Source organism: Syngnathus floridae, chromosome 9, assembly GCF_059516105.1.
Source record: "Syngnathus floridae isolate MCC-2025c chromosome 9, RoL_Sflo_1.0, whole genome shotgun sequence".
In the NCBI taxonomy this organism is placed as follows: domain Eukaryota; kingdom Metazoa; phylum Chordata; class Actinopteri; order Syngnathiformes; family Syngnathidae; genus Syngnathus; species Syngnathus floridae.
Genome location: NC_142421.1, coordinates 12,159,650 through 12,184,457, shown reverse-complemented (window position 1 = coordinate 12,184,457; position 24,808 = coordinate 12,159,650). Strand labels below are relative to the sequence as shown.

At 44.5% G+C, this 24,808-nt stretch overlaps 1 protein-coding gene across 2 annotated transcripts in view; it reads right to left on the bottom strand.

The window, feature by feature from the left end:
- Positions 1–24,808, bottom strand: part of LOC148393564 (uncharacterized) — a 30,713-nt gene that overhangs the window by 5,572 nt on the left and 333 nt on the right. The window contains exons 2-5 of one of the 2 annotated variants that reach the window (XM_088385428.1): positions 21,781–21,908; positions 19,494–19,674; positions 3,578–3,682; positions 581–732 (exon numbers count right to left, since the gene is read on the bottom strand). In XM_088385428.1, coding sequence (XP_088241554.1) covers positions 581–732; positions 3,578–3,682; positions 19,494–19,610 — 374 coding nt within the window. In that variant the 5' untranslated portion in view covers positions 19,611–19,674; positions 21,781–21,908. Of the gene's footprint in view, positions 1–580; positions 733–3,577; positions 3,683–19,493; positions 19,675–20,119; positions 20,166–21,780; positions 21,909–24,808 lie in introns of those variants that run through there. The other variant, XM_088385429.1, reaches the window with a different exon arrangement.

The window sequence follows — 24,808 nt, the reverse complement described above, 5'->3', positions numbered from 1 at the left end:
TTGCATCTTTGTGTATGTTTGTGATTGGGATCAATTGCATGTTTGGCTTGCAACTGCAAATGATTCGTACGAATGTTTGTGGCTACAGTCCACGGATATGGATGTGATAGTCTTTGTGACAATGTGCTTTTTTCCCAGCACATGAAGTGTCGAGGCTGCGCCGTATTGTTACGCAGAACTCCTTTGAAATTCTTGCCTTCATGCATGGATTGAAAGGGGTTGATGTGGTCCCGAGGGCCCACTTTCTGGGAGAGGCTGGAGTTCTTGTTGCGTGGGCGTGCTCCGCTTGCAACTCGCAGCTCCGGGGGGGGGGCCTTCACGGCCGCTCGGATCATATTTATATCATGTTAAATAAACATTAAATGTATGCATAACTTAACTCTTAAGTGAAATCCATTGGCAAGGTTTTTATGTACGTATGTGATGTACTGATGTATTTTGAAAGTCTATTAATGCAAGCACTGACCGCGTACGTGGTTACAACCGTACAAGTTTATTCCGGCTTGCAAGTTGTACAGCGTATTCATTACGAGCGCACGTCAACAAAATGTTGAAGTTGAAACTCTTGTCAACCGCTCACCAGTGCTCTTCTGCTTTGTCCTCATGAGGGTGACGACCATGCTGCTGCTGCTGCCGTAGCGTCTTTCTCAGCGAGCGCTCCTCCCTGCTCCTCCTCTGCCTCCTGCAGGCCAACGCCCGGTAGAACTCACGATGCTTCAGCTCCTTCAGGCGCTGAAATTGCATCGCTTGTATTAATTTGATGACATCATCATCATCATCACGCATGGCATCCATGATCTCATTCATGATCTCTTTTAGTATGTGTGTGGGGTGTGTAGCGGGTGGAACACACAAAAATAATAAGTGTGTATCTAATCGTGTGTGTGCACGCAGTAGTTTGTAAACGGCAAAACCTTTATCCTCCCTGTGAAAGTGTGAGTGTGTGCGCAAGTGTCAGCTTTAGAGGAGTCCAGCTTAATTCTGGCACTGAGCGGTCTGCAGCGCCAAGATAGTGACACACGCTCGCAACAACAACAAGGAACACTAGATCATATTGCCTCATAAGGAGCATCAGAGAAAAAAATAAAAAATAAAATACACGCGCAAGCCAACTTTGAAATGCTTGACTTGGAGAAGCGGTGGCACATTGGCCCACTGGTTAGCACGTCCACTTCACAGTTTGGAGGGTGTGGGTTCGATTCCACCTCCAGCCCTCCCTGTGTGGAGTTTGCATGTTCTCCCTGTGCCTGCATGATTTTTTTGCGATTGGCTGGCACCCAATTCAGGGTGTCCCCCGCCTAATGCCCTATGACAGCTGGGATAGGCTCCAGCACGCCCGCGACCCCCGAGAAGTGGTACAGATAATGGATGGATGGACTTGGAGAAGGTCAGTGATGTGTGCGTGTGTCTCCACAGATCATATTAATGTTATTTGTCTCAAAGTTTTCTCTCATTGACACGCAAAACATATTCGGAGCGAAAGCTTGTTTTCCCCCTCAGTTCACTGAACATGTCTGATTTGAGGTTAGAACTTCATTCTTAAAAGGAACTTGTACAAGATCATGGATTTTTTTTTGTTTTATTTATTTGATGCATTTTATTCCAGACAGCCCAAGATGTTTGGCATAATATTTCAAATGATGTCTAATTTATTTTATGCAGGCCATTTGAAGAAATACTAAACAAAGGCAGAGGTTTTGCAGTTGTGTTTTATTTTATTTTAATCCATATCTTAGCAAGCTAAACTGTGTTAAATCCAGCGGTTCTACCGTAATTTCCGGTGTATAAACCGCGACTTTTTTCCAAAATTTTGAACCCTGCGGTTTATAGTCAGGTCGGCTTCTGATCTTTTTCGGGATTTTTGTGATGACTTGATCACTTTTACTCTTAACACTATTATATGCAGTAAAAGCTACAAAAGAAACTGACAAATAACTCGTTTTCAAATCAGACGAGTAAAAACTGGTCAAATATTTTTTAAAAAAGATATTATTAAAAGTGAAGACAATTTTCAATTCTAGTAATGACACACGAATATCATGCACAATTTGTCTTCATGGGCCACATAGAATGATGTGGCGGGCTGTATCTGGCCCCCGGGCCTTGAGTTTGACACCTGTGCTCTAAACCCTTTCTCTTACTCTGCCATGTGACTCAGAGATTACACAAAGCAGTGGCGCTGTTTGGACCATCTGCATTGTATTAAAACCCAGTTAATCAGCATTTAAATTCAATTCTTTTTGCTCATTTTGCTCACCAAAAACAAGTTGTAATGAATGTGAACTTTTAATGCATGTTATTCAGAAGGTTACTTTGAACCCTGAGGCTTAAATGGCGGCGCGGCGTACTTGTGGATTTTACGGCCTCCGGCCTCCAGGGGGCGCTCTAACAGGAAGTAAGAGCGAAACAGGCGAAGAAGAGATAATGCGCCGAAGAAGACGTGCTAGTTTGTGTTTACAACATTTCGCGCATCAGGCAGAATGCGATCAAGACGGACATTACTGAAAGGAAGCTTTTATACACAAACCATCATTATGGGGGACAAAAGAAATGCATATGATGCCGCTTTTAAGCTAAAGGCAGTCGATGTTGATGACATTGTGTTGCGGCACCCTTTTCTTTATTTCGTGGTCCGGTCTACTCTGGAGCTATACGTGTCGTTCGCTAGTTTAATGTAATTTAGCGCTTCGTGCATGACTAAGATTAGCATGAACAGATCCTCATCATGGAAAATGCTAGAAGAAATGGATAAAAACGACGACAAAAGAGATACTGAGAAAGTGTGTGGCGAAGGATATCTAACGCTATTCCAATCGGAAATTGAGGAGTAAGACTTCGACGGTTTCAGTGCACAGGAGCAAGATGAAGACGATGAAGCTCTTTTATTTTACTTTTACTTTAACCAGCCCTGTTAGTGCTGTGCTACCGTGTTGCTGCTGCGTTACCGCCGCATCTCAGTGACTTTTACCGGTATGTTTTATTTAATCAAACCCTACTAGTGCTGTGTTACTTCTGTGTTGCTGCGGTATTACTGCCGCGTCACAGGCAGTGTTTGGAAAGAAATGTTAAGGTATGTTATTAAAACTTTAAAAAAGCTTTCTGTGTCCAGTGTTTCATTGTTAATAACTCGCGTGCACACTTCCGTGTTGCTGCGGTACTACTGCTGCGTCACAGGCAATGTTTAAAAAGACATGTTAAAGCATATTATTCAAACTTCAAAAATACTTTCTGTGTACTGTCTTTCTTTGTAAAAAACTCGTGTGCACGTGTGGCTTATAGTCCGGTGCGGATTATGTAAGAAAAAAAACTAAAATATCCCCCAATTTTAGCTGGTGCGGCTTATACAACGGTGCGGCTTATACACCGGAAATTACGGTATGTGGTGACAAAGGTCCATTTCATTGTGTGTTAAGTGCTGCATTTAAACGCATACATGTGTTGCGCAACATACCAAACTTCAGCGAGCAGTGAGCTCCTTCTGTCTCTGGTATGGAACAAAAGACACCAAGGGATGGAGGCGGAAAGCAAAAAGCCAAGGCGGGAGGCGGCCCACCCACCCACTCACCCGCTCACTCACCTGCTTGTGGTGATGGTCGTAGGAGTTGATGTGGTTGTCAAACTGCTGGTGTCGCACGTATTGTTTGTCGCACAGCTCGCAGTAGAGACTGGAGGTGCCCTCCCCCTGCATACACACACACACACGCACGCACACGCACACATATTCACACACGCGCACGCACACACACACACACACACGCACACACACACACACACACGTACACACACACACACACACACACACGTACACACACACACACACACACGTGAGTCCGTGGTGAAATGCTGTTAGATTGTTGGTAATACACACACAAATGCTGTCCGTGAAGAATGGCTTCCTAAATAAATATTCATCACTATTTACGACGTTCGGGCTGTCACAAGTTAATTTTGGACAAATGCGTTACCATGGTGACATATTTTGCACACAAACATGTCGCAAGCATGTCCTGTTGCATGAGCGTGTGCACCATCTGCTGAGTGTGTTGGAGTACAAAGTGGCCGGGGCTTGTGGATGAACATCATAACTAAGGTGAAATGTGTAATCAATATTGATTACATTGGAGCTTTTCATTTGAGTGCATGTGTGAATGACGGCGTCTCCATGCCAGATGACCCCTTTAATCGCAACTATTGATCGACAATGTGAGTGTCTGAATGAATGCACGTTTACGCATACACACGCATAATATCTGCATTATCACAAACACACTCACGCACGCGCGCGCACACACACACGCACGCACACACACACACACACACACACACACACACACACACACACACACACACACACACACACACACACTATCTGCGTGACTACATATCTCATACATATATCCACACACTCTAGTGTTACATACTCCCACACTCACACACACACACACACACACACACACACACACACACACACACACACAAACTACTACTTATGACACACCTGATTCATACCTTTCACATGCACGCACCTGAAAAATGAGAGCAAATTATTCTTATTAAAAAATGGAAATATTTCCCACAGCCATTTTAACGTTGTTTTCAGTGAGTACTAAAGTTTGCTCTGCGCCAACGACCGCTGTAGGAATTCAGCGTTCACTTGCTCGGACGCGACAGACAGAAGACTAAGAACAAAATTTGCCGCCGTCCTGCGTCCATTACCGCTGCAAAATACCCCCCCACCCCCGATGATTGCACGAGTCGCCATAATTGCATTAAGTCCCGACTTATGAGGCACGATTACATGGGGTGGAGCAACATTAAGGAAGGACTTACGTGACATTATTCTATTAAACAGGCACCACAAAGACATCCTTCAATTAAAAAGACAAGCAAGCCATTTGCATGATTCCCTCCTGCTAGCTTGCATTAGCCGCTCGCCGCAATTAAAACCCTCTCGGGCCGCCATCAACTTTATGGATTGTTTTGTTTGGACCACAAGTGGATTGGCTTAAAGAAGAGCAGCACATGAAATGTTTTATTCCAGTTGAAATGGACTTCTTTTTAAATGGAGATAAGAGAGATAAAAGACAAGGCAATCCTTGTTCCTGCAAGATCAGCACTTTTCAGAAGACACTACAATTCATGTACACAAAGATGTGATAGGAAAGCAACTACTGTATTTTCAAGTACTTCATTCATACAAGAAATGAGCCTGAGAGGATCCTCAAATGAGTCACTGATGTGGTTTAATGAGCAACGTTTGCTGCAATCCAGTTAGATTTCGTAATCCATTCCAATGGAGTTTCCGGAACATTTCTGATCCAAGGCCGACTCTAAACGTTCATGCGCGTTGGATGTCTCAACTTTGTCTAAGAACTCGCTCGGCTTTTTTTGTTGTGCGCTTTGATGCGCCGTGTTAGCGCTTAGCGCTGGCTGGGCTTGTCCGTCGCTGCCAGAAAACAAAAGCGGGCCTCGGGATGAAGGAGTGCTAATGTTTTGCACCCAATTACCCGCGTGTGTAGTTGACTTCAAACTAACACGTTTCATCGAGCTCGTCAAAGGCCGCAACTCGTTCCCGTTTCCATGCAGTGAGCTGCCCGACTCCAAAGTCTGGAAACTAGCGAAATACATTTGCAAGCCAAAAGAGCAAAATCATCCACAGAGCGGAAGACTAACGAGAATAAAAACGTTGCTGCGCGACATTTGCGTCAAAGACCGAACGTGATGGGAGCGTCCGGCAGTGGGGACTGAGTCAACGTTGGCCAGCATATGGGTAGCAAAGCTGCCCCACCCCCGGTCGGTCACAACCCCGCATCCTCGGGGGATGTGCATGCGTGTGCCAGAAATTGAACCGTAAAACCGGACGGAATTACGGCATTAATTCCAGCGCCTCCGCATCCAATAGACAAAATTAGAGCTCCTTTTCCATCCCGAATCAATGCGCCTACAACTGCAAGTACGAGTAGGGTAAGGGTTAGAGAATGAGATGGGTACTTTCATCTCCAAATACATTGGCTGATGGGGACCTTAAGCGCTCTTGCGAATCCAGCTGCACACCGTCATAAACACGCACGCTGGCACATTTGCCGGCGAGCATTTCATGGCTCATTGGCACAAGCGCGTCGGCGACACTGAGGCAAAGAAAGAAAATGTCACGAGAAGAGACGGGAGGAACGGTGGAGCATGTGAAAAGGAAAAAGAGCGCCGCTCTCAGGATCCAGCGAGCGAAACTTCCTCTGCCACCGCGTCTGGCCTCACAAAAGACAAGCATCCGTAATTCCGCAAAGAGTTTTCTCGTACATTTTGAGGATGTTGGAAGAGAAAAACCTTTTTGAAAACCTGCGCTCCGCCACCGCAAAAAAATGAAGACGAGACGGCGGCCATATTGACATGAATATTGCATCTCCATCCCGAGTGGACTGCATGTGCTGCGGCGCACACATGCACACTCTGCTCTCTTGAATTAAGATGACACCAACACTGACTCACAGATTCCCGTAAATGTGATGAATCAATCAATATATAAATGAAATCACATGACTGAAGACATGAACGATGGACAGCTGTCAATCACATGTCAGCTGAACTCCTTTTCAGTGAGGTGGGGGTCCTTATGCCAATGAGTGACATTGTTGTGCGTGTCTGTGTGTTTGTGTGTGCAGCCAGATGGAGAGCACTCCAGTTCAACAGTCTTCTGATTAACACACACAAACACATGCACACGCACACAAAGACTGCTATGAATGAATTGATTAAGCGTGGTGTCCCAAAATTTCTGTGCACCTGTTGCCTCACACCATCCATTGTTTCCTCTTTTTTTCTTCCAATTGATGCAAGTATGAGGAAGTACGTTCTTTGGAGATGAAAAAATCCATTCAAGTCAATGACAGGAAATGAAAACAAAGACTGAGATTTTGACACAGATGGCCACGTGTGCAACTGCCGCGGCACAGCGCTAGCCGCTGCAGGGGACGATTTACTCGATGTCCGATTTGTTTTTTTTTTGCCGTCAGTATCGGCACCATGCTGTTACAGGCCCGATACGTGCGGCCCGTCCCTCGACACATTTTTTGTCGCTCTCATGTTGCTGCTTTGGTTTCCTCGCTATCATTTCGATGCTTTGATTGCTATCGTTTAATCGGTATTGCTTTCTCGCTATTCAACTTGCTTTTATTTTGGTGATTTTTATTCCTTCGCAATTTTTCTGTCAATTGCTGTTTTCTGGCTATCAATTTCCTGCTCAGATTCTTGTGCACGCATGGGAGCGTGTTATGGATTGACTTGTTCGGGCCTGACGTCCCCTCGTGGAATTCCGCCGGCAGGGTTTATCCTTACAAATACACACCGGATATGACAACCAAGTGTCGACTTAGTTGGGATTTGACCTCACACACACAAACGTTACAAAGACACGCTCAAGCAGCACGCCTTTCTCATTATCATGCAGAGCAGCAGCGCTCGCATTTTTTTCACTCTGTCTTAAACGTGGCGTGCGTGCATGTGCTCGCGGTCAGCTTGGCAAAGCCTCTCCGGGCTGAGTCAAGATTATGGCTGTGAGATTTTTCACTTTGTTTATCCCCTCCCCCCTCTCTCTTTTTGTTAAATCTCTCCCCTGTCTCTTTCAATGTCTTTTTCAAGTCTGACTCTCTCCCTGCTCACTCCATCATTCTGCAAAGAGACCCCTGGACCACCAAGAAGGGGCCAACGCACGTGAGGTCAAAGGCCTGCAGTTTCACCCAACTCGGGTGGCACACATAGATTGAGTTCAGATCAGTTTAACAAAAGCTGTTTTGTATATGTCCGTTCGCCGATGAAGGCGGAGCAGGTGACACACGTGCCAACATAGCGGGCATATTTCCAGTGACAAATGTAACGTGCAAGCTGAGCTCCATCACACCTGCTCGCTGCTTAACTCATTTCTCCTCCAGCCGGCCGCCCTCCCATTCATCTTTGTACTTCTCTGGCCTCCATCACTCATTTTTCCGCCATGTTGCGCCCTCCCAAGCGCCCCCCTTCCCCGCCTTTCCATCCCTCCCGACTTGTCATCTATCTCCGACTTCTCCGCATGCATCCGCGCTCCCGTCCCGCCGTCTCCCTCGTATCTATTTCACTCCCAGTGGGGGAATCGTTTAGAGGAGATGACCACGTGCACGCACGCACGCGCACGCACACAGAAGTATCTAAACTATTAAGTGCAACTGGTGGTGTTGCTTTGTTAGTGAAAATCTTAAGAGTGATGGGGTGAAGGCGTGGGGGGTGGTTGGTGGGGGCGGGTCGGGGTTGGCTGGGGTGGGGGGGCAAGGCTGAGGTGCAGGAAACAAGAATGAAACACAGGAGCAAGCAAAGCCGGCGAAAAGCAATCCTGTTGGAGCTGATAGATTTCTGTGACAACAATGTTATCTCGCGACACACACACACACACACACACACACACACACACACACACACACACACACACAATCACGCAAGAAGGAAAACACACACACAGGCAGGGAGGAGGACGGACCATAGGAGGAGGTACATAAGAGCACACGCTTGAAACAAATCTGACCAACACAAAATACGCAGATCCACAAACTCACTCCAACCAAAGCCCAAAGATACAAAACAATCGCATGCTAAGATCGGCATGAAAAACAGTCAGAAACTCACAAAAATGAACGCACACATACATGCTCACTGTTTTAACATCAGGATGCGTCTTTGCGTATAAGTCTGACATGATTAAATTTAACTGGTAAGATTTACCGTCTTACACAGACGCAAGTAAGATCAGACTTGTTTGCTTCTTCATAAGCGCCATGGTCGCCATTGATGCTAATCCATGCAAAGCACTTTGTGTTGCATCTTCCTGCGCAAATTAACTATGATTGATCGACTCTTCTTTTAGTAATTGGCTATTATTCTGATAATGACATTTTTCTTATGTTGATCTTACAAGGGCCGGTTTCTTTAGCACTTAACACTTTACTATGTTTCAAACATCTATTTGCAAGCTGGATTGATTGACTGACTGATCGATCATGCCTAAAAAAAAAATAAAGAAATAATAATACAAGCAAGCGCAGAATGCCATGGCAACTGGTGTGCGAAAAGATTGACATCATCACACATACACTTTTTTCTTTTTGCTCTCCTGAATAAATGTGCCCTTTGTCTGTGTGAAGCCGTCACAATTGGATTTGTTTTTTCACAGCTTCCGTGGCCTTTACGCACATCACACAAACACACACACGCATACACACGCGCGCACACACATGCACACACACACACGCACACACACAGGTTCCTCGTGTAAGGCCAATTCATTTTACCACAAGTGGTGCCCGATTGGATCTGCTCTGAGTTCCATTACAGCTCACCTTGACCGACCTTAAGGTGCCCCAAAGCACCCCTGACATGCACACACGCGGATATGTGTGTGTGTGTGTGTGTGTATGTGTGCGTGCGCGCGTGTATATATATATATATATATATATATATATATATATATATATATATATATATATATATATATATATATATATATATATATATATATATATATATATATACATATATACACACACACGTATATATATATATACGTATATATATATATATACGTATATATATATATATATATATATATATATATATATATATATATATATATATATATATATATATACACACATACATATACACACACATACATATATACACGTACATACATATACACATATATATACGTACATGCATACATACATACATACTGTATCATCATATGCAAAAATCTACACATATATAAGCATATATACGCGTAAATTTATACATACACACATATATACATATATACACGTACATTCATACCTATACACACATAGTATATACAGATACACTACACACACGCGCACACAGACACACACACACGAGAGAGGCTCTCTATGAAAAGAAGCGCACATAGGTAGACTCCCATACAATTTACTGCAAGCAAGGTTTACCCCATCCATGTCACATGCATGCATGGTCAGTTCAAGCAAAGACGCACAAGCACAAGGTCAGACAATGTGTCAGCTTCGAGTCAACCGCAGATGCACGAAGAGAGTGTGGCCTATTTGAGACAGGTTAGGTCATAGTGACATCAGACACACGCAGCACGCAGCACACACGCACAGATAAAGCGAGACAAAGAGAGTGTTATTGATTGCGTGTAAGCTTATCTGGATGGGATCATCGGTATTGATAGTCAGAGAGGGTCGGGCCGATCGATATGATCTGCTGCTGCACTGTCATTAGAAGTGCTGACGCCACACCAAGCAAACACACACAGCACACACAGGGCGCTGGTGGCTCGCGTACACGCGCGTGTGCATGCGCATGTTTAACGCAGGGTAAGATAACCGCCATGACCTTTGGTGGCCGCAGACACCGCTTGGTTATCTTTGACATCGTTCGTGTACGTTTCCTTTGACACAACACAAGTCACAATTTCACTAATAGACACACACACATGCAACACTCTCATTCATTCATCTGTTTAGTCACAAACAAAAGCTTATTTTTTTTAGAAGTGATATATGTAACTACTAACTCACCAACAAACTAGTAACTAACTAAAGAGCAAGCAAATGTTTTCAGAACGAAAAGCTGAAGCAGAGCTACCAGAGCTCTTTTCCAGTTAGATTTTGACTTCAGTCTACCCCCCAAAAAATTCAAATTTATCCTAAGATGACAATACATTCTCTGAAAAATATTTTCCTTACGTTTATGTTTTTAATACATTTTGACCTCTATCCCATTCCTTCGTTACAATATTTTAAGATTCTCTTCATAAAACTTTCTTGAAAAAAAACTAACAAATTAATTTCAATGTTTGTCATAAATTTACCATTTAAATCCCCTAAAACCATTCTTAAAAAAGGAAGATTATAAACACTTTCTTTAAAATTGTTAAGTTTTTCACCATAGTTAAATATTGCAAAATTAGACTTCAATCTCGTTGTCTTTTTGGCAACTGTTTTTTCTCTAAAGAAAAAGAAAATTTCCTTGCAACAGTTTTGTCCAAAAATATTTTAGAGCGAATCTAATTGTCATTCCACTTTTATTGCAGAAAAATGTTTCAAACCAAACATATGAATCCAAATGAACTGTCATGTTCTCATAATGATGTCATTCCGTTTTAGACGTGCGGAACAGGACGCACTGTTTGTGACCACTTGTCATTTCCTCATGTCATCCCAATTTGTCATCACTTTTCAGCGCAGGTAAATAAAAACAAAGTGCTCACTTCCACTGTTGTGGCTTAAATGAAACTATTTTTTCCCTTTCGGGAGGATTAAAAAAAAAAAGTGCACATGCGGAGCACCGTGATTGCTTCTGTCTGATAGTGACACAACCTTTCGGCTGATTGCTCGTGAAGCCGTGAAGTAGCCTCGACAGGCTTGTTTTGAACTCGGGAAAAAACTGCACACGTGTCGGAATGGAGGGTACGAGATGGCCTACCTAATCTTGTGACCGTCACCAGCTGTTGTCCACTAACGTGTCACTCGTGTGTGTGTGTGTGTGTGTGTGTGTGTGTGTGTGTGTGTGTGTGTGTGTGTGTATCATTGACATTCTTGAGTTGACATCTCTTTTGCTGCCCGTGGCCTTATTTACATGCGAGTGGGACGCGCGTCATACCTGTCATTTAAAATGAACACAAAATTAATCAGACATTGGTACCGAATGTGGCTTGTGCACATACATCCACAGTGTAAACCCGCCCTTTGAGGAGCCACGTATGTTTTTTTGCCGGGGGCGGGGGGTGTTTGGACGAGGAAGGGAGGGAGGACGGGATCTTGGCCCAAAGACAAGAGCCGCCAGGCCGGCCACGCTCGCCTCCAGTAGAGCGCGCATCCTTGGCCTTCTGTTTCACTTCCTCTTCAAGTCACTGAGCTCTCCACGTGGGTGCATGCGTGCCTGTGAGCCATCCAGATGGAGATGGCTGAATAATGGCCGGATTGTTGTTGTTTTTAGGATGATTCGATGCTTGTTTTTACTGCTCACTAAAGTGAGACTGAACAGGGGAGCACGGTGACAAGAGGAGGGGCAGCTAAGCGCTAAGGCGAGCATGGATGCAATCAAAGGGGAGAAGAATGAGAAGCCGACTGAAGGAGAAGACGAGGCGATGAAGAAGAAAGGCGGCCTGCTGATTGCACAGTATCAACGCGCACGAAATCAAATGAAATGACAACAAGAAAGGCAAAGAGAGAAAAGTCCCCAGGGGAGACGAATGAGAAGAAAAGGCAAAAAAACACAATAACAAGTCTTTCCTGGAGCGTCTTCGAAGTTTCAAGCAGGCAAACGTATCCAGCAGATGACGCTGTGGTGAAAAGAAATGACAGTCTTATTCCAAGTTTTTAATGTTGACTTTGGTCATCATGATGGTTTTTGGAGCTCTCCAAACACCGTCATGATGACCAAAGTCAACATTAAAAACTATCTTGAAATACATACGTGCAAGTCTTGAGAGACATGTTGTTTTGGTTTTCGGCATTTTTTCTGAACCCATACTGTGCCCCTCCGTTACAAGTGCACAATTTTTAAGAAGATTGGATTCCCCTCTGTTGGTCATTGTTTTTTTTTGTATGTGTAAATATTGTGTCGTGGGACAACCTGAACCAACAACAAAAAAAAGTAGCTCCTCCTATTACACCAAAAGATATATATATATATATATATATATATATATATATACACACGCACGCACGCACACACACACATGAACACACACACGCACACACGCGCGCGCGCACACACACACACACACACACACACACACACACACATTAATGAAACCTGTAATGAGCATAACATGGCGCTAGTTGAATAAATGACCAATGAAGCGAACTTGTCTCATTTCCTGCAGGGCAACGCTTGGGAAAACCAATGAAATGAAACAATGGCTTCAAGTAAAATAAAAGAAATAGGAAGCAGCGAGGCAGCAGGCTAACAAACGTTAGTGTGGGTAAACTTGCGTCTCACTCTGCGTCTCGTCCATCTGCTTGCATTTCCGACGTCACCATCGCACCTGGCGACCATCCATCTCCCCTCTGCCCCCCTCCGCCCCCAGTACCGCCCACCTCATTGGCAGGGTTCACCCGAGTCGCGATGACGCCCCCTCAACGCTGCCAGCTCGCTACCCCACAGTTGCCATGGCGATGGGGGAGCTACATAAATATATACTTTAGCATGCGGCACTCCACAACTCATTAAGAACGTCTTAAGAGGGAAAATCATTCTCTGGATGGGGGGGGCGCTTTGTTTTTAAAGGGCCACGGCGGCTCTTGCAGTAGAGTTGGCATGTTGGATAAGTGTCATTTACATTCCGGCAAATCCAGGACGAATTCCTTGTAAACATACGTACACATTGAGCTGGCTGCTGTTGAGCGCGATATACTTACTCCAGAGTTTTTGTTTTTTTTGTTTTACAAGCAAGCCCGTGACACAGCAACAGTGATAGCATTGAAAACGCTTTAAGCCTGATGCAAAACAACGGCCGCAGAGACTGATCAACTAAGCAGGAACAACCCGGAAGATAAAGTCTGCCAACTGGGGGAAAACTGCAGCACACTTCATTTTGCTTGGACAAGCAAAATACAGAGAGAAAACTACCCAAATGGATTCGGCAAAAACCGATTTTGCAACTTTAAGCAGCAAGGCGAGTTTTGGCTGTTGCTGCCATGGGGAACGAGAGGCCACCTTGGCAGCAGCTCGTTTCCTCATTCATGTTTTTGAAATGCCAAGAACAAATGAGCCAAACATTTGGATGGTTCTTTGGATCGAAGGGCTGACTTCTTAACCTGTATGTGACTCGGCGGTTTGCAGAGAAAAAAGAGCTGTCGCTACAGCATTTACACTCCCAAGATCTAGACGACTTATAGCACTAATATAAAGCCTAAAGTCACTTTGAATTTGTCTGAGTGCAGCTAAAAAAGCTCTTAGGCAGCGTTGGCCTGGGCAGTTTTCCACTAAGACTGATAGCGCACAAACGAGCTGCCGTTACCGTGGAAACTTCCAAAAAGGCGACATCTGAAAGTGAAGACTTAGAGTAATGTGTTGACGTGTAAACACGCTTCGCACGCTTCCCTCTGAGGGTCAACGTCAGAAAACTCTTCATCTTCCGTAGGATGACATAAATAAGACACATGGGTCAGCTGGGCACTCGCACTGTGTCACGGGAGGACACACGCACACAAACACACACGCACACACGAAACGCATACCCACACGTAGCTGTGGGCAGCAGATGGCTCCTCAGTCATGGCTGATGTTTCACACATCCACAGAGTTCCTGCCACATGCGCGCTCGTCATGTCGCATGCAGCACACACACACACACACACACACACACACACACACACACACACACACACACACACACACACACACATACACACAAAACTATAACTAGAATTTTGCACACGTCTACTGCAGTAACAACACAGACAACAACACACAAACGACACACAAAGACTGCACGAACATGGATGGTAATAACTACACACGTACACTAATAACACTAATACCTATCACAGGTACACACACAAACAATCTAACAGCAGATACCAACGACACACATGTAAACAAACACTCTTATGGCTGTTAAAAAAAATGTTTCAAAGCCTATTTGGAATCAGAAAAAAAACATTATCGACAAGTGGAAAAATGGGCTAAAATCTGCTTTTTGTGTAAAAACCCTGAACGATATTGACACATGATGCAGAGAAAGCGGCTCTACAGTATTTGCCTTGACTGGGATGGACGTTGCCGCGGTAACGTGTCTGCCAGGCTGGCCGATGTTGGGAAAAGGTGTGAAAAATTCCCATGGCCGCGCAAAAGCTCCATTTGGATGCGTCTTTCCTGTGAAAACTTTTGGCTCATGAGTCAGGTTGACGCTGCTGGCGCTTTTCAAAGCGAGAAAACTCATCAACACTTTGACAGTCATTAAGAATGAAACGACACCATTCGACAAGCACCCATGCTTGCTAGCTTGGATGCTAATACATCTAAATAGCAAAGCCAACCGGCTCAGGGAAGCAACCCTTTCAAGTGATAAAAGTGTCTCGCACAATTGCTCGCGCTGTGGACGTTCTTTCCAAATTCGAATGATTCTAAATATGGCCAAGGATATATAAAAGGAGGCTTAGAAACATCGTCATCTAAATGCGCTGAAACCACGCCCCACGCAACTGTCAATCAAATACCTCCACTATGACCCGCGAAATTTCTAGCATCGCAAAATTACGTACATATTTGAGCCACCATATTGCACCTGGCAGAAAAACTCTTATGGCTAACAAAAAAAAACTAACAACCTCAAGTTGGATTTAAAAAAAAAATCTAAATTCAATAACGTGCGTGCACTCTTAGGGGACAGCTACATGAAAAGTCCCACTACAAAAGTCAGACTAGCATTCCTTTTGCCTCCTCTCAGTGACGGGCGCAAACTCACGAACAACACCGAGGTGCCCTCAGGCTGGCAGGTGACAATAGTGAAAAAAGGACAATTGCAGTTATTACACATTATCAGCAATTACCTTCAAACATGCAAACAAATCAAAAATTACAAATCCAATCGTCCAACGTGAGCCGACCAAATGTAGCTCTGATGCCTTACAGAAGGAAAGAAAGGACAGCAGCGTCCATTTGAGGTGAATGTTGCCATTTTGTTATGGCTGACCACGTGCTGTCGGTCACTGCGCTAATCCTCGACATATTAGCGGGAATGTGCACTCAAGGTCAAGACCCGTACTCTCTCTTGCTGTCTCATTTTGGGCTCTTTAAAATGTGCCGAACGCTCGTCAGGAAGGAGATTGGAACATCTCCGATCGGAGGACCTTTCTGGGCAAAGTCCATTTGAGGATTCCGATCATGTTTGATAGGGGCTGACTTTGGCTGCTGATGGAGGTCTGGAGGAATAATCCAAAGCCACATTTGAGAATTAATGCAGCGTTTCTCAACTTTGTTCACTTATCTTGCATCCCTTGGGCCCAGAAATGGTTCGGTCAAAGATAATTTAATCCTAATACTTATCATCATATTTTATCAGAACTATTAAAACCCAAACATTTATTTTTTCAGGCATTGCGATATGTTGCAGAAAAAAAAATAACTGATTAATCAGCTGATTACTTCAATAAATATATGTATATTTCAATGTGTGTGTGTGTGTGTGTGTGTGTGTATATATATATATATATATATATATATATATATATATATATATATATATATATATATATATATATATATATATATATATATATATATATCGCAGACATTGCATGTGAATGGATGGAGAAGAAAGACTTTTACTTCCTGCCGGACGGAACACCGTTTATTCTTTCATGAAAAAGTAAGACCATGTCAGGCATCTAAATAGAACATCGCTTTCAGAGCGACAGGGAAATTGGCGGCAAACCCAGCGACCTGTCACGGCACAGTGGTTGGGAATCACTGAGCCAATGTATATGAAAGATGATCTCCTTTTTCTTTCTTTTGTGCTGCGCAAACACATCACATCTCAGCGGCTTACTTTGAGGCGTGTCGCTTTCACGCCATTTCATCAGAAGGCCGCCCGCGCCGACCGAGATAAAATTAGTCGTTGTGCGCACGAGGATGCGAGGTGACTGGCGGCCGTCGTGTGCGCTTGTTTGCCAATTAACTCTTTGAGTATATATAGCGCACTATTCCGGGAAGAGGTGACGGACGCGGCCGCCGTTTCAAAACACTCATTATTGCTTCACTTTCTTTGACAACTTGTTCGCATTATTACTTAGACGCATTTTGCTGGAGAACTCGTGTGACAGTGTTGTTGTTGTTTTTATAAAAAAATAATATAAAAACACTGATTAATGACAAAATGTTTGATTCGAGCCACTTGGAGGGAGAGCTTGCACGTTTCAAACCGCCAACCAGATTTGAATGTGGCCGGACTTCATGGGAGCTTCTGAGCAAGGCCACGCCGAAAGTTGCAACGTCGCCAAAGTCGCAACAACGACCCCTGTTCGGCCGCTCATCAAAGACAGGTGCTCCGGGCCGAGCCGGGGCGGCCCGGCGACCGGGATTCCGAGCCGCCGCCTGTGCCGCCGGTGAGCCAACGGAGCGCTTAGCTGAGCGTGGCCTCCCCGCCCCCATGCCATCTGCCTCCCTGCGCCTCCAGTCAATTAAGCAAATGGAAGCAGCAATTAATTAACTGTGCAAACACTTTGATTAAAGAGCTGACAATCAAGTTGCTGGGAGGGGCATAGTGACGCTGATGTGGCCCTAAAGACTCAGTGACTGTCACACGGGAATTCACGTCACCTAGCACAGCTTGGAGGTCCACTAAATGACTCGCAGTGAATTATTGACAAAGCGTTTGAAAAAGTACAACTCAACTGGAAACAAGATTAAATCTTGTAAATCAAGGCAAAATATGCTTGTTGTGTCTGCCGACATCGTTCTTCTTCTGAGGCATTTCTTGTTAAGCGCATTTTGCTTGCTTCAAGCATTTTTTCCTGTATTGCAACATCGGCAATTCTCATTTATTTGTGCGATAAAGGAACGACTTGCTCATATACAATGTTAAAGATTTTTAGCCTATTAGCATATTGGCCAAGCCCTTTTCTTTCTTACTGTCACAATGTCAATTAAAAATGGAAACAATTAGACAATTGCGACGAGGCTAACAATAGTGAGCATTCTTTGTAGTTGGGTATGCCTGCTTTGCCTACTAGTGGTAACAGTGTTGGCTAACTAAAGCCGTTAAGGTCGTGTCATGGCCTGGCAAGAAGAGCCGGCCATCGATGCACTTTGAGTTGTCTATCGACCACTTGCAAGGATATACCGGAAGCCCCTACTCACACCCAGTCGCCAGGGCCGGACTGGGAGATCTTTTTCTGGCCAGTTATGTAACCAGGCCACCCTGGCCTTGCCCACACGTACGTCACTTAACTGCATGGGCACAAGCAAAACGCATTTGAGCGCACACACATGCACACAATCATTATTTGGGTTTTGTTGTGGGTAGTACTGGAAAAAAATATCAAAATCTCTAGAATGAGGGTGAGCAAAATAATCAAAAGGTCTCTCTGAGTCTGTCTGTCTGTCTGTGTCCTGAGTTGGCCTTTCCCTTGCACTGCTCCCTGGACTTGTCTTGCCAGTATACTCTGCATCTGCTGGGAGTGTTAGAACAACCAGCATAATAATTATATTATCGACAATAACACATTTAATTGATATCAAAAGGATGATATGGTTAAATATATGTTTTTTTCCCCCAAATGTTTCATGCATAGTCATAGCCTATTCAATCCCATGCATTGATAGATGTTCTTTACCTGTCAGCTGCTCTGAGCTAGTACTGGGCCTACTGTCTGAAGCACCAAAACTGACAATACTTCCACTTTTGCATAGGAAACAGACATATATTTTAGTATTAATTTAGCCAGGGCCAGTTACAAAGTTTAGAGGAATGTGCATGTAAGAAAGAATAACAAATGACTCTTCAACTTACAAAATCAACTAGAACTGAATCTAACAATAAATCAGCAGAGGGACAGCCTTATTACATGGCAGTGGCACATATGCACACAACACATGCAAACTGGCATGCATACACGCATGGGCACACACATAGTTTTTAATGGCACCGTGTGGGGGGCTGCATAAATCCGTAACTTTTCTACATTTGGCCGCGTCCTCTTCCAGCGCCTTTCTTTTTCTAACCCTCTCCGCACCGCCTTTCCACTTCTTTTTACCACCTTCGAAGTCCATTATCCTCACTTGCACCGCTCGCTAGCGACACACGCCACAGCAGCCGGCACCTGACATACGTAACATACCCCTTCCTCCACACACGCTCTCAAGTGTGTGGTTGATACGGATTGTGGGGGCGGGCGTTAATTGATATAAACCAGTCGTCTTTCCCTCCTCACATGCTCCTGGCCTGAGTGGCCTGGCCTGTCTCTCGGATAGGCGCGCCGCCACACCGGCAGTCTTAAAAAAATTAAAAAAAAACAAAAAACAGAGAGAAACAGGCCAACAGGCCAATCCTAGGCCAGCACTTCGGGAATACTCCCGGTTCTCCCTATGGTCAGTCCGGGTGTGCCAGTCACTCACACGCACAGTAAGCTGCCAACCCGACTCCAGCACCCGATGATATTCATTAAGCAATGTTCAGGACTTGAACACAACAGTGGTTGCAACTCAAAAAAAAAAGTTTCCTTGATTTTGCTTTTTTACAGTACAGTGCTCTTTGTTGTTTTTTAATTTGCAGTTGAAACTCTAAGTGAATATTTCACAAGAGAGATTTTCCGGCCTTCCAATCTTGTTCAAGCTATAAGGATTGAAGGAGTGAATCATGTAATAATACTAAAGTGTATTGAGTATTAGATCGTACTGGGCTGGTCGGCCCAGCGTCGGTGGAGTACAGGTGGCCCGACCTGACGGGCCACTGTTGTCGTCAAACGGGTTTGAAAAAGGTGCCTTACCGTTTTGTTGCTTTGGTGTCCGCCAGCTCCAATTGGTCCTCGGAACACCCCTTTGATGCTCCTGAGCTGTCCGTCACGCAGGTGGGTGGAGCTGATCACGATGTAGTAGCACGCCATCGGGAGCTCCTGGCAGACTTTGCCGGACTTGCGCTGGGAGTGGAAGGCGTCCTTGTTGCTCCTACTTGAGGGCAACCAAACACACACACACAAAAAGAGAGTTTATTCCCTCTTGCTGCCGCTTTTGCTGATGAATTGTCTTTCTCCTGCTAGTTTCTCTTCCGATATTTCACTGGTCTCATGTCCTAAATGCGTCTCTTCTTGCCGCTGGCTGCGCGCCGCATCTTTCTTTCGTAGGTTTCTCCCAAATGTTGTCCCCAACTCGCCCCGTTTTTCTGCTCCAATCTCGGCTCCCACTCCTCCTCCTTCTGCACTTTTGCTGCTGTGTCCCGTCAGCGTGGGCTCGGAGACGAAGAAGTAGAAGCGACGGGCGGCAGCATTGCCAGCGCGCCGCTGGCGCCGCTGCGTTCTACGGGGCAGTTTCTTGCGAGACGCTGCGGTGGCACGTGTGGAGCGGCCGAGCTGAGCTTTGGCAGCGTAGCCGGCAGAGTGCTTTGCTCCTCACTTACCCGCCGTTACCATCTGCCCTTTTAACGCATGGAGTGCTGACGCTTGCTCTCGCTCTCTCTCACTCGCCCCCCCCCCCCCCCCCCCCCCCCCCCCCCCCCCCCCCCCCCCCCTCCACCTTAATCATCTCCGGCTCCGGTTCTCCCCCCTCCTCCTCCTCTTCAGCCAAAGGAGACAAGCTCCACCTACCGGCGAGCAGAGAAGCGGCGTGGAGAAGTTCTCTCATTCTACCCCCATTGAGAATTAAGGTCCATGGACGCTCTTTGTCCTGCTCACTGGGACAGCTTTTAATACACTCATTGCTAGTCAGGCAAAATGCACTCGCTGACCTTTGCGTGCCGGTATAGTTTTGCCTTCAGATATGAGTTTTTGAGAGACCAGACTTTTTGTTTTCTTTGACTGGCAAACACAAATTCAAGATACAAGCACTGTATGGCGACAGCGAAGATAAGCAAGCAGCGAATGGAAAATACGTCAGAAAAGAGATTTTCACAATGTGTATTTAAAAAAGAAAATAACATTGCCTCTGCTAGCTTAATGCTAAGACACAATGGAAAACATAATTGACAGGCTAACCAAACCAGCACCGATGTCCCTTTAAACCTCAAAGTGGAGCAACGATAATTTAACACTCACAGGCATATATTCTTCATCCTCTACAAAGAAGGCCAAGCAGTGATAGAATGCAGCAATGGCTTGCTCCATCTGACACCCGTAAGGCTAGAGTTGTACCAGTTTTTTTTTCTTTTTACTGGAAGCCCCGAGGCATACTCCAATGGTTTATGATAAGGAACATTCTGCAGGAGATGAGTGTGTATCCCGCCGGGTTTGCCCGTCAGATCTGTTGGGATACAATAAGATGCACAATGTGCAGCTTGCTTTGGGTGTCACCGATTACAATTCCTCACGTCCAAAATTGCATGACTCAAAAAAAACGATTCAGAGGGATTATCCCGTGGTGCATTCCTCCCTGGCCTGCTCGTTAACATAAAGAAAAGGAGAGCACAGATGGTTGTGCTTGATGTTTGTTTTCACAAAAAGCTCGTTTGCTCCACATTTTAACCAGCCAACGTGTAGATACATAATTGCTTCAAATGTTTTGGGTGTCACCTGGTTAACACCCAAAAGCTGAAGATGGTTCTAATAAACGCAGTTGGAAGCAGATGGGCAGCAACTCCTTCCCAAACACGAAACCACACGAACTCTGGCGGTCTGGTTCGCGCTTGGTTTTGCTAAAGTGTATTGTGGGAAATGATTGGCGGCAGGAGACCATTTGCTTCCTCTCCGTGACCGCCGACGCAACCACTTTGTAGCCGCGGCTGAGAGTTGAAAGCCGCGCAATCCTTCTAAACCTAACGGGAACTTTCTGAAAGCAGCCAATAGAAGCGCAAATTGCTCTTTGGATGCTGGCTCTCACTGACCTTTTGACAAGACAACATTAATACGCACTCAGTGGCCACAACATTAGGAACACGAAATGTCCATTTCCTATGGCGCTGAGCGCTGTTAGGCTGATGACCGAGGTGGAGCCTACGCCGCCTGATGGAGCCGGAGGACGAGTACACGCCTGACCATACGGCCAATTACAATTCTGACATATCTGATAAGTGAACTTGAAAAACTACTTGACATAAGTTTGATTGGCAAGTGCCACTTGACTCACGCAAATAGAAGCAGATGCTTGGCGCGCCGTCTCTATTGTGCTAAGCAGAAGGCGTTTTCCATCTCCTCAACTTCTCAAGGTCATCTCCATCTCACCGAGTGTGCCCGATGCTACGATGAGGACTCCCACTGGCAAAAACAAAGCACATTAAAAGCACGTCAAGGTTTCAATTCAAGATGACTACAAGCATCTTTCACTTCTCTGCCTTTTTTTCCAGCTCTATTGCACTCAAGGGCCAAACTGAAGAATGAAGCAATAATAATCAAAACATTTTAATGGGAAAATGATGTCGTCTCACTAACTGAATTAGAATATTTGTTTGGATAGAGAATTGTTTATTTTTATATGCAACAAAAATCTGGGGGGTGTTGCAACATTTCCGCATGGAGTATGGCCGTGGCAGGAGTGTCGGGACCAGACCCCCCCCCCCCCCACACACACACACACACACCCCCGGAGAATCTCTTTCTTTCTCTGGTGCACTGAGCAAATATTGCTGCAGAGCGTTGAGGAAAATAAAGGCCACTCTAAGCGGCTTATCTGATGAATTCCCCTCCCATGATCCACTGCTGTAATAATAAGCTTAAAAACCTCCCTTAAGCGCCGCTGGATTCATTTAACAAATGCAAATGTCGCCTGTTTAAGTCCTTGCTGGGGTCGCTATTTATTTACTCTTTGATTCATACAAAGGCGCACATTATGTAAGCAGTGAACATATGTTTGCAGATATGCACTTTGCCAGCGTTGTGCGCATTAAACGAAAGCCTGCTTTATTTAATAATACATCACACGCACACTGGGAGCAATAAGAGAACTCACGACAGCGGAGTGGCAAGCCTGAAGAGGAAAAAATGAAAATGTTGTATCCCCGCGAGAGGATGGGATGTTTTGCTGCTTTGTGATAAGTGTGTGAACTCTGACACGCTCTGCTGGACCATGAGATGGTCCAACATGTGGGATGGATAAGACTTAAGTGTTTGCACTGGAAGATCCTCTGGCATTTTGCCGCAATACAACACTGGAAAAAAAGAAAATGTTCACATACTGCACTTAGGAAGCAACGGTCTTAATGATTCCTGAGTTATTTCTCAGAAAAGTATGTAGACCGCGCCGGACTATAAATCGCAGGCGTTTTAATGTTTAATTACCATTTGTAAGAGACCATATTTTATGGACTATAAGTCACAGTTTTTTTCCGTTTGGCCAGGGTTGCGACTTATACTCAGGAGCAACTTACATGTGAGATTATTAACACATTATTACTTGATCATTAACTTACTACTTACTTACTAGTAGTAGATTCACGTCACATGTTATTTTCAGACTAAACCGCATGAAGGCGCTCTAGGCCTGTGGAATAATTGGAACTGCAACTGACGATGAGTCTGAATCCGTCCACTAACTTCCGGAATCAGCAGAGTTGTTTACAAGTGACACAGAGGATGAAGATTTCAATGGATTTAATAATTTGGAGTGACACGGATGGTTCCATAAACTTGTTATTTATGTTATAGTTATTTGATATATCATTTATATGTAGTTATATAGGCCTGTAGAATAATTGGAACTGCAACTGACAATGAGTCTGATGTCAGTGCCGCATGTACTTCCGGAGTCAGCAGCGGTGTTGTTTACACAGAGAAGATTTCGATGGCTTTTATCATTTGGAGGGACATGGATGGTTTGATAAACTTGTTATTTATGTTATAGTTATTTGAATAACTGTAAATATGTTACCTCAGGCACATTCTTAGTTCCTTGTTTGCGTTTGTGTAACGTTAGCATACCGTATCGTTTAGCCTGTTGTTGCCTATTCATGTCCATTCTTGGTGTTGTATTTTGTCAAATAAAGTTCCCCCAAAAATGCGACTTGTACTCCAGTGCGACTTATATGGGTTTTTTTTCTTCTTTTTATGCATTTTACGGCTGGTGTGACTTTTACTCCGGAGCGACTTATAGTCCTGAAAATACGGTAATAATAAATAAAATTGGAGCACATACAGGGGTAAAGTTGGCAATGCGATACGAGCTACACGTATAGCTCCGGAGATCACATGACCGGGTGATAAATAATTACTGAAAAGGGCGATGCAACAAGATGTCATCAAAAATAGCCCAGTGCATTCTAGTGGCCGGAGGAAACCTCTACAGGAGCTTCAGCAGCTCTCTTTCCTTCATTAAGAGCCAAACCTCTCCCTTTGTTAAGAGTCAGTCTCTCCCTTTAAAGGACACATATCATGGAAAATCGACTTTTTTTGCCTTTAAAATAATTTTATTGTGTACTTGGAGTCTCCAAGATTGTAGAAAAGTGTAATGTATCCCTCCAGGTGCTGCAGAGATACTTTTATGATCTGCTTGGGGGGCTATTTTTTACTCCGTTCAGATTTTTCCGTTTTCTATTACGTATTTATATCTATTACATCACATCCGTTGGGGCGGGACAAACCAAACAAGGTAATGGGTGTTGCCAAATGAAAATCCAAGTCATAAAAATGGTGGATTCGCAAATCCGCCATGTTTATTACTCGGAGAGACTTTTGTAGTCCAAACAACTCAAGGATGTCGAAGTGGAGGGATCAAAATGTTCCGTTGTTGGATGCATCAACCCAGACAACTCAATGCATAACATCAGAACCTCAAAGAAGTGCCTGGTCAAATTTAAATTTTCAAGCAGTGTTCCCACATCTGTGGGCTAGGTCCTGCTTGTTCAAGGAGTGTTTCAGAAATCTTTTGTAAATATTGAGAAGGATTCGCCGAAAGACTTCGTTTCGTTGATGGTTCAGTTCCTTCAATCTAAGGGAAACAACGGACACAGTAAAGCGGTAAGCTTGAGATGACACAACAATAATAAACTGTATTTCACTTTGTCTATGCACTCATTTACATAGCATCAATGTCAGTCTTTCTGCTGATTTTGAAGCTGTGTGCTCTGTTTTCACTTATTGTGGGTGTATTTTGAGTAGTTGCATCAGATGAATTGCATTGAAGGTGCTGTATTATGCTTGAGGAACACAATAATGTGGTAAAT